General features: G+C 38.8%; 1 protein-coding gene across 1 annotated transcript; it reads left to right on the forward strand.

The window, feature by feature from the left end:
- The first annotated feature begins 1,496 nt into the window (after positions 1-1,496).
- LOC139151986 (chondroitin sulfate synthase 1-like) lies at positions 1,497-9,021 on the forward strand. Its single transcript, XM_070725059.1, has 2 exons — positions 1,497-2,348; positions 5,290-9,021. The coding sequence occupies exons 1-2, from the start codon at positions 1,569-1,571 to the stop codon at positions 6,766-6,768; spliced, it is 2,259 nt and encodes a 752-aa protein (XP_070581160.1). The 5' UTR covers positions 1,497-1,568; the 3' UTR covers positions 6,769-9,021.
- Positions 9,022-10,775: the final 1,754 nt, after the last annotated feature.

Below are 10,775 nucleotides of genomic sequence, written 5' to 3' on the forward strand. Positions count from 1 at the left end.
ACGACGAGATGGCATCGTACTGCCAGTCGCGTAGCAACCATAGCTACTTTGTGAGCTCTCAGGCCAGAAACACTGCTTCACGCAAATCAAAACATAACACGCCAGCAGTTTCATAAACATGTCCTTCCTTGACGCACGTGTAAAAGACGGTATGACTGACCGTAAACCATTGAGTAAAACCAGACAGTATCGATAAAAGACTTTCAAATTTGGTTCAAACACACTCATTATATATTCATAAAAATATGAGAGGAATTTTTAAAATTGGTAAAACTCACTTTCCTGAAGCTCAAAACACTCCCGTTTTCGCAAGCACGTCAATTCCGCTCAGCACCACACGACAACAACAACACAAACTTTGTCGAACATACTTTCGTTTAACAATTGGCGAAAATCCGAAAATTACCGAAGGATGCATGGTCGGCACTCTTCGGAAAAGAGAGGCGAGAGCAACCTGAGGCGAGGCGAACATGGCTGGGTTACGTAACCGCTTCACGCCTTAAACAATACCCGTTGCGACTCTGTTTATGTTCCTCTGTGCAACAACAGAGGCCAGAGGGCATATGCTTCAGAGGTCAGCGGCCGTGACAATAACAGAGCTATAACTTGTCAGCGTGGTACAGTATTTCTCACTGGGTATGGTCGTAGCGTGGTGTCTCTATAAAGTCGATGTACAAGAATACGGCTAGTTTAAAAATGGCGACCTTTTATAAACATATTCCAAGAGCAAACGTTTTGTTTCGGAAGGAGAGCTTACTTGATATGATAACCCTTCTCTGTCTCTCTCTGTCTCTCTGTCTCTCTGCCTCTCTCTGTCTCTGTCTCTCTCTCTCTCTCTCTCTCTCTCTCTCTCTATATATATATATATGCCATATTTTCACGTCGCCAATTGTTGATGGACGATAATAATGTACATGCATGTACTTCATGATTCAGTATAAGTTTAATCATAATACTTCTATATGGTTACAATATCTAGGAAAGCCAGATATATCATCAAAGACAATGTCCCCCACAGTTTAAACGGGCTGTTTTGTTATTGAAGTAAGTGGTATGTCTTCAAGTACGTGTACCTGTAAGTCTCAAACTACGTTCACATGTTTAGTGAATGGAATGGGCCTTTCGTTTAAAATCTGCACATTGTAGTGACTTTGGCACGCATCCGTAAGACATAAATACAGAAAGGGGACACAGGAGCCACTCCCTAATATGATAGTTAACTTGATGAAGCGGATCTGTCAACACAAGGCATGGTGGTCAAATCTAAACCTTGGGTCATCGCTATCGCCAAAGGAAGACAAAAGTTACAACAAGGTATAGTTTGGTGATTTGGGTTACGATAGGTCAAGACAAGAGTCGTTGTCTGGCATCAAAGGTAAATTCAAAAAATTTACAATGCAGAACAATATGTTCCAGTGTTTGACATTGGGCTCATTTACATTGTGCCCGTATGTGCCATATATAAACCGCTATATGGAAAGAACAAGCCTTGTGCGAACAGAATCCACCGAGACCAAATCATCATTCACTGTTTATTTCTACCAATAACAGTAGCCAAGATTTCAGCCATGTTCTGTCGGTGGTCACGATCAAAGACAAGAATTCTCTGCACCGTAGGAAAATTGCTCACAGGATTAATCGTTGGCTATTTCTACTGTTACTTGGCGATCGGCAAAGGAATTAGCAGACTGCCTTGGGAACGTCGAAGCCACAGCCTGTTATCGCAAGATACTAGTGCTGATCATGTGGGAAGGGTTTGTAAAGCACATCAACGAAACGAAAATTTCCTCTTTGTTGGAGTGATGACAGCTAAAAAGTACCTCTCGTCTCGAGCTGCAGCAATCAATCGTACATGGGCCGAATCGATACCAGGAAAAGTGACATTTTTCTCCAGTGTAGACTCCAATGTTTCCCACCTGCATTTACCATTGGTTAGTCTTCCAGGGGTCGATGACACGTACCCTCCTCAAAAGAAAGCATTCCTGATGTTGAAATACATGTATGACAATTACATTGATCAATATGAGTGGTTTATACGTGCCGATGACGATGTTTACATCAAGGGCGACAAACTGGAACGATTTTTGCGTTCCATTAACAGTTCCCAGACACATTACATTGGACAGTGCGGACTAGGTAACAAGGAAGAACTGGGTAAGCTTTACCTCGATCCTGGCCAAAACTACTGTATAGGAGGGCCAGGTGTTGTATTCAGTGGTGAAACGCTACGCAGGATTGTTCCACACATCAGCCACTGCGTGAAGAACACTTATACTACACATGAAGATGTGGAAATAGGACGCTGTGTCCACAGGTTTGCCAAAGTCAATTGCACCTGGTCATACGATGTAAGTCTAGAAAGCCATTCCTATAACATTTGTTCAATCCATATTTCCATGCTAAGATGCTAAGATTCTTACAATCAACTTTATCAAAGTTTGACCCATCATAATTAAACGTCTTTGCACTGAAGTTCGGTGAAATATGAATAAAAACATAATGAATATGATAGGAGAAAGAAATGCGAGGAGTGACTTTACTTAGGCATTTAGATCGAGTCGTCGTTTGGTTCCGTACGGTTTGTCATATATAAATAAAATACGACGAGTTAGAGCGCTGATTTTAACTTCTACGCATTGGTGAATGTGATAGTCTTTGCACTGACAAATGTGAAGAGTAACAAGTCGGTTGAAAGGCCAGTAGCTGTAACATTTGATGATTTTTGTCCTCTATTTTTGCTCACGTGTTCACACACATGAGCATATGTCGCAGCGATGTCTGTCCTAATTTGCATATTTGATGAACTTTTGAAATTAGGGATATTTATTTAAATTGACTCGACCAAAATTGATGAAACATGCTATGTACATTAAAGATACTATGATAAAGCATTGTTGAAAGTCATTAAGCAGTTTTACTTCAGCCAATTCCTTATTTACATATTTAATGAACTTCACTAATTAGGGGTATATATCTGAATTGACTCGACCGAAGTTGATGAATCTTGCTACATATATCGAAGATACTAGAAAACAACATTATTGAAAGTCATTAAACTTTTTTACTTCAGCGAATTCCTAATTTGCATATTTAATGAACTTTCCTAATTAGGGATATTTATCTGTATTGACTAGACAAAATTTGACAAAACTTGATACGTACATTAAAGATACTATGATACAAAATTGAAAGTCATTAAACATTTTTACTTTAACCAATTCCTTATTTGCAAATTTAATGAACTTTCTTAACTTTATCTGTCTTGACTAGATCAAAGTTGACGAATTGCTTTGTACATTAACCCTTTCAGGCCTGACTTTCTGGTAACTTATCAGAGCTACCCCTATATTTAGAGGTTTAGGCCTAAAAGGGTTAAAGATACTATGATACGACATTATTGAAAGTCATTTAACATTTTTACTTCAGTCAATTCCTAATTTGTATATTTCAATGAACTTTCCTGATTGGGGATATATACTTGGATTCAGAATTAATCTGTGGTGAATATTATTCATTATGTTGATCATAATAATTTCAATGAAGTTGCAAACATGTGGCAAAGGTTCAAATTTACACATAACTGAAATATATAATGAAACATGTGCGCATTTTCAGTTCATATCTGGTGGTGTTTAATGTAAGCTAGTCCCTTGTTCTACTCCAATAGCATGTTCAAACATCAGCTATTTAGCTTACCAACAGAGCGTCTATAAACATGTAAAAAGCCCTGCTATTGTTCAAACAGTTGAATTCTTGTCAGAACCAGAATTCACGTGTCAACAATAAAAGTGCAGTCTACTCGTGTACAGGCAGAATCGACAAGGTAAATATTGTGTATCTAACATGATTTAGGGAGTAGAAACTGGAGCTGACATACAACGAAAAATCATCAAAGGTACTGGTACTGTAATTAATAACTGTATGTGCGAGTAAGCCCATTAAATTATCAAATAAATTTTGAGTGCCGTCAGGAACACTAAAGAAGAGACTTATTTATATTGTATTTCTCTGATATGGAGTATTATCAATTATAGATAAACTATAATAAGCTGATATTTTCAAATTTACCCTTCTGCGTTTTCCCACAATGTTCAGAAAGGAAACGATTCATCGTCGGCGCGGCCGGCGCTGGCTTCTCGACGATGAAAATCCCTAACAATACAGCAATTTGAAAAGAAACAAACGTTAAACAAGCCCAGTAAACCTACCCTTCTTTACCATATTTCATCACAGTGACTTGACACTCGAGTAGTTAGCAATCAAATAAAGCTACTAGCCACCCCAAAAATTTGCGTATTTGCAAACCCATGTCCACCGGTACCTGCAACTTCACTGGCCAAGGGGTGTTTACTTTGTTAAGAGATTATGCTGCGTCGACCTTACCAAGCGGTGCGGACCGAACGATGGGGTACCTGCACATTTCATTGTAGCAGCTGTACAAATCACCCGCCTTGTTGAGTTTCTGTATTTACACTTGCAGATACTGCAATTTAACATTTAACCTTGACATATTGCGTTTTACGTCTTCATATGCCAGCGAAGCTTTGACAGGATTCAACATAACCAGGTGTTCTCATTGACACGTTTAGTTATTCACACTAAATATTATTATCCGGGGGAAACGAAAAGGGTTTTCTTCTGACTGTATTCACAGTTTATTTACTCTCGTATACTGTTCTGTTTGTGCCGAATATTGCATCGAGTGAATATTGCTGAATTCTTTCTTGTGTTTAACCATAGCGGATCTCTTTGAAATGAATTTGCAGACTGTCGTAATGACGAAATTAAAAACATTAATTCAGAGTAACTTGTTCAGAACTGTCATTCACAGACGCACAGCTGTCATTCTAGCTGCATGTCGTTGTTTATACCCCTGCACAAGCATTAACAATCATAGCAATGTGAAGTTGGAGTCTAGATAAAACAAGCTTATTGCTTAAAAAATCCCGAATGGCAACAAAAATGAGTAGTACATCTGAAGCAAATGTAGAGCGGTTGGCATGACTTGGTTCAGTATGATGATCAAGCCATTAAGGATAACCAGGATGACCATAGCGCTATGCATTCAACATGCGTTAGGGAGTAGAAGAAGAACTTGCAATAGTGAATAAATAATTAGAAGTTGCAGCTGCTTACCCTTCAATGATAACTGGCATTTCTCCTTGTAAATTGCTTGATTAGGGTGACGAGCTAAATAGTCTGGCAAGATGACAGGGGTACCCACAGTAAATGGGGACCGGAGACTATGGTTATCATGGCAACGGTTTCTCTTCTTTCATATTTCCACAGATGCAACGAATGTTCTATCAAAATCACTCCACTAAAGACGGCTTCAATGGAAACCTGAATGTGCCTGAAGTTAACACGGCGATATCTCTCCACCCAATTAAAACAACGCACAATGTGTACAGAATGCATTCCCATACCCAGGCCGATCAGATTGCCACGTTGAATTCAAAAATCTCTAAAATCAAGCAAGAAATGGAACAAATGAACGAAATTTTAGGCGAGAACTTCATATCAGCTGAAACTGAAATGTCAAGTTCATCTTGGAACGTTAAGGTCACCGATTACAGGCAGGTGATCCCCTGGGAATTTCGTTCTACGTCATCATACTCGTCATGGGTGACAGGACGCGAAAAACAACGGATACTGTACTCCTATCTTGTGGAGTTAAGAGATCTTGTATCTTTGTTTGTTGAGACCGGGAAAATAGACTTTAAAAGTGCGACTAATCTCCAAAGATTAATGCACGGATACAGACAAGTTAATCCTCAGGTGGGATGTTCTTACATTTTAAATCTGTCGCTCAAATCTCGTAGGAGAACGAAAAGGAAACACTCAGATCCCACTTCAATGCGATATGTTTATCTACGTCGACCATTTGGCATAATAGAATTCCGTGAGGACCCGTCCCATCCATTTTCACTTGAAAACCATGGAAGCTATGTGGAAGAGAAAACTTTGAGTGCGAACAGTGTTCACTTTATCGTTCCATTGTCGGGTAGATTTGAAACTCTCCAAGACTTTTTGAAGAATTTCGAAGAAGTCTTTCTAAACAATAAAGAAGACGTGAAACTTGTCGTGGTTTTGTTCGGAGAGTCAACAGAAGATCCAACGAGAAGCACTTCCATCGAGCTGATTCGCAAATATCAGAGTAAACACTCTGGTGTTGACATTCGCCTTGTATTGGCTAAAGGACAATTTTCTCGTGGCGTGGCACTTGAATTGGGAGCAGCGGAGTACCCGGATGACGCCTTACTCATGTTTTTAGACGTCGATCTTCACATTGGACGAAGTCTCCTACACCGTTGTCGTGGAAATGCCATCAAAGGGAAACAGGTCTACTTTCCCATTATGTTCAATCAATATGACCCAAGATTTGTTCACAATACAACAGCGTATGATCATCGTCCTGATTCCAAATTCACAATATCCGATGACGTCGGTTTTTTCCGAGATTTTTCGTATGGGATGCTTTGTGCATACAACCGAGATATTAAAAATGTAGGCGGCTTTGATCTTAGCATTGTTGGATGGGGTTCCGAGGATGTTGATCTCTATGATAAATTTCTTCGCAATAACGTAACAGTTTTTCGCTCGTTCGATGTCGATATGATACATAAGTACCATGCGAAGCACTGTGATCCTCAACTCAATAAGAAACAGTATAACATGTGCATTGGATCGAAGAGCATGATTATTGCCAACACGGTACAGTTGTCTAAAATCATAGATAACAAAAGACACACAAGCGACAAGTATTAATCGGATGGAAAGGTGATGATGATGATGATGATGATGATGATGATGATGATGATTGTCAGGATCAGGATCAGGGTCATCATCATTGTCAATGTCAATTTTCTTACTCCAAGAGCCTTAAAATGACCCCTAACAAGTGGTAGATCAGAACAAATTCTAAAATTGAGAGTCTGGATACTTGTTCCCGAGGCGCGTTCTACTTTAACACGTCTGGAACTAATTTGGGATAAATGGATCTTCATATTTTATAATTTCTCAAAAGTGTTAGGTGCCCTATAGCTTAATATTGCAGTAATATATACTACTCATAAAAACAAGTGTATAACTTAAAAAAGAAAAGCAGATGAGATTACATTTGCAGATTAAACCGACAATACTTTGTTATCCAATTATCCCAAATAAGTTTCAATCGTGTTCTTTAAACTCTCACATATTGAACTCTCACAGGTTCAGCCTTACAGTGAGTTCATTCGTATTTAACAGGCCATCTTCAACGTGTTTATGTTCATTCCACAACATCGCAAGATGCTGTTCTACGATTCGGTGTCCCATAAGGTTCGAATCTGTTCTAGGACCTTTACTTTTTACTCTTTACACAACTCCTCTTGATGATATTATTTCTTGTCATGGCCTTGATTACATGCTTTGCGCTGACGATTCTCAGATTTATGTTGTTTGTAATAGTCCAGACGATGTCAAGTTGGATCTCGAATTAGGCATTGATTATGTGCGCGAATGGATGAGGTCAAATATGCTGATCTTAAATGATGATAAGACTGAGGTTGTTCACTTTTCATCGCGTTTCAAAAGAAATTTGACAGTCTTGACAGTCTCAAGATCGGTACGTTCTATGTCACCCATCCGTCATAGTAAAAGATCTTGGTGTTCTGCCCGATTCGGATGGTTCTACGATAAGTCAAATAAATAGCACTTGTAAATCTGTCTTTTTCGCACTGAAAAAATCGGTAAAATTCGTTCTTTGATAGATACGCCGACCACACAGAGAAATTAGTACATGCTTTGTCATATCACGACTGGACTATTTTAATGGCCTGATGCATGGGATTCCTGACTACCAGATTAAAAAATTTCAGTCAGTTCACAATGCGGCTGCACGTGTGAACACATCACACCTGTTTTATTCCAACTTCATTAGTTGCCAGTGAAAGAGAGGATCAAGTTCAAAATCGTCCTTTTGTGTGTTCAAAATTCTTCGTAGAGAATGTCCACAGTATTTGCAATCATTGGTGGATATAAATATCCCTGAGCGTGCTCTCCGTTCATCTAACAAAATATTTCTTACCAGTCGTGTCGCCAGGGCCGCTACAGTTAATAATAGTTATCGCGCATTTTCAATTGCTGCTCACTAGCTGTGGAATGAGGTTTGATACGCACTGTCTTGGTTGGTCTTGTGAGTCTTTTAAACGTTGTCAAAATTAAAACCAATCTTTTAGGCAGTGTTATAGTACTTATCTGTAATTTTATATTACTGGAATTGATTTTTATGTCATGTTTATGTAATTTTTATTGTAATGTAAAGAAAAATGAGACGTAGTGTAGTGCGCGTTTAAGCAATAAATATTATTGTTATTATATTATTTGTGATACGTGGAGGTTTAACATTTTCAATCGCTACCGTGATGTTTCTGTTCTAGAGGTGTGTAGAATTTCATGTGTTTTGTTTTGTTTTTCCGGCAGGGATTGTGTTTACAGACTTTACAACATAGACTCGCAGCCTGAAGTAATATGTTTAATATGTTTGGTGAAGTTTTTTCGGTAGATGGGACACATATATCCGGTCAATGAAAAAACGTCCATAATACAGCCCCTTGACTGACACAACGATTGCACTCGATGTTATGTTAGGCGTCCCGTAACTGACTCGACTTAGTCCAGTCAAAATAACGAAAAAAGTAGCCAAACCTCAAACAAATCGCAACATAAATCATTCATGCGGTTTTGTGCTCGGGGGATACTGCCAAGTAACATAACTAAAAGTAGACCAAAATCGGAAGATATAAAATTTGATTTTTTCCGGGTTAATTTATTATGAAATTTATGAGTGAAAGGTAGTATGCCATGAACAGTGCAGGAGTTCTTTGCCCTTTGCGCCGAGTATTGTGGTCTTTAAAATAGTAGCAGCAACTGAGAAATAGTAGTAGGCTAACATTTTGTTGTCATTGTGTCATTTTTCAATTTTTTGTCTATTAAATCATAAATTGTTACCATAATATTGCCACCGGCCTTTCATATGAAATTTGCCGTGAAAATGAATAAAAACGTAAGATAACCCGGTATCATAACTGTTTATGTGATCTGTACTCTGTCATTTATGCTGAATGACTTAGTCTTACTACTGCAAAAAATAAAGATATATACAGATGTCCTCTTGGAAAATTACAGTGCTCGATGCTAAGCAGAGCCACAGAGTAACATAGACAGAGTGGCAACGCTTGCATGCCTTTTGTTCCATGGTCGTCTCGGTAGACTATTGGCTTTTCATATTAAAATGAGTTTCAAAGGTGTTAAACTTTTTGGAGGCTTTGTTTGTGGTTGATAATTACACGAGATTATGCGAAAAATACGACGAGATGGCATCGTACTGCCAGTCGCGTAGCAACCATAGTTACTTTGTGAGCTCTCAGGCCAGAAACACTGCTTCACGCAAATCAAAACATAACACGCCAGCAGTTTCATAAACATGTCCTTCCTTGACGCACGTGTAAAAGACGGTAGACTAGACGACGTAAACCATTGAGTAAAACCAGACATTATCGATAAAGGACTTTCAAATTTGGTTCAAACACACTCATTATATATTCATAAAAATATGAGAGGAATTTTTAAAACGGTTAAAACTCACTTTCCTGAAGCTCAAAACACTCCCGTTTTCTCAAGCACGTCAATTCCGCTCAGCACCACACGACAACAACAACACAAACTTTGCCGAACATACTTTCGCCTAACAATTGGCGAAAATCCGAAAATTACCGAAGGATGCATGGTCGGCACTCTTCGGAAAAGAGAGGCGAGAGCAACCTGAGGCGAGGCGAACATGGATGGGTTACGTAACCGCTTCACGCCTTAAACAATACCCGTTGCAACTCTGTTGTTATAAAGGGAAAGCGGCTGCACACATCGCCTACACTATTTTTTCGTTCTCTGTGTTTGTGTTTGATTTTGTGTGTTTGGCTATTGGTGTAGATATAGGCCTAAGCCATGGCGAGACGTAGCCGTAATCTGGCTGTCGAATGACAGGGTGATTGACGCTACGTTTCGAAACCAGTGTGTGGTTTCTTCCTCGGTCGCTTTTCTTTGGAGATTGCTCTCCTTAGATTTATGTTTCACTGTTCGTGGTTTAATTATTGTCAGTGTTTTGTTCGTCTAGCAAGGAGGCTAGAATACTTATGTTTGGGTCCGTTTGCTGTGTTGCATTTTGTTCGGTCGTTTCTCCAAGATTGTGTACTTGTGCATTTATGAGTGTGTCGCCAATGTTTGGATTTCTTTTGTAAGCGATGATCGGTTTCATCGTGAATAAATTATTTAGTGTTTGGTCTTTTTCTATTTCTTCCAGTTCTTCAGGAGTGCTTGTTTGATGTCTTTTGTTTTGATGTGTGGACTATATTTGGTAGCAAATATCAATTTATTTGTGTTGTTGTTGTTGTTGTTGTGCGTTTGTTTGTGATTTAAATGTGTTCTTCGTGTAGCGTAATTTGTTTCCGCATTGATGTTTGATATTTCTTGTTGTGGATATTCTCGCAGTAATAGCTTTTCATTAAATGTTTTGACTTTGTTGTTGAAGTCTTCTTCATTGTTACATGTCCTCATGTACCTTAATGTTTCGCCTTTGATTAGGCCCTTGAAGGTTGATTTTGGATGACATGATTTTCTATGTAGGAACTGGAATGTATCTGTTGGTTTTGTGTGTGTTCTGGTGTCTAGTATGTTTTCCTTGTTGTATCGTTGACCTTTGTAAATGACTAGGTCAAGATATGTTATTTCGTGTGAGG

Source organism: Ptychodera flava, chromosome 15 (genome assembly GCF_041260155.1).
Source record: "Ptychodera flava strain L36383 chromosome 15, AS_Pfla_20210202, whole genome shotgun sequence".
Classification (NCBI taxonomy): domain Eukaryota; kingdom Metazoa; phylum Hemichordata; class Enteropneusta; family Ptychoderidae; genus Ptychodera; species Ptychodera flava.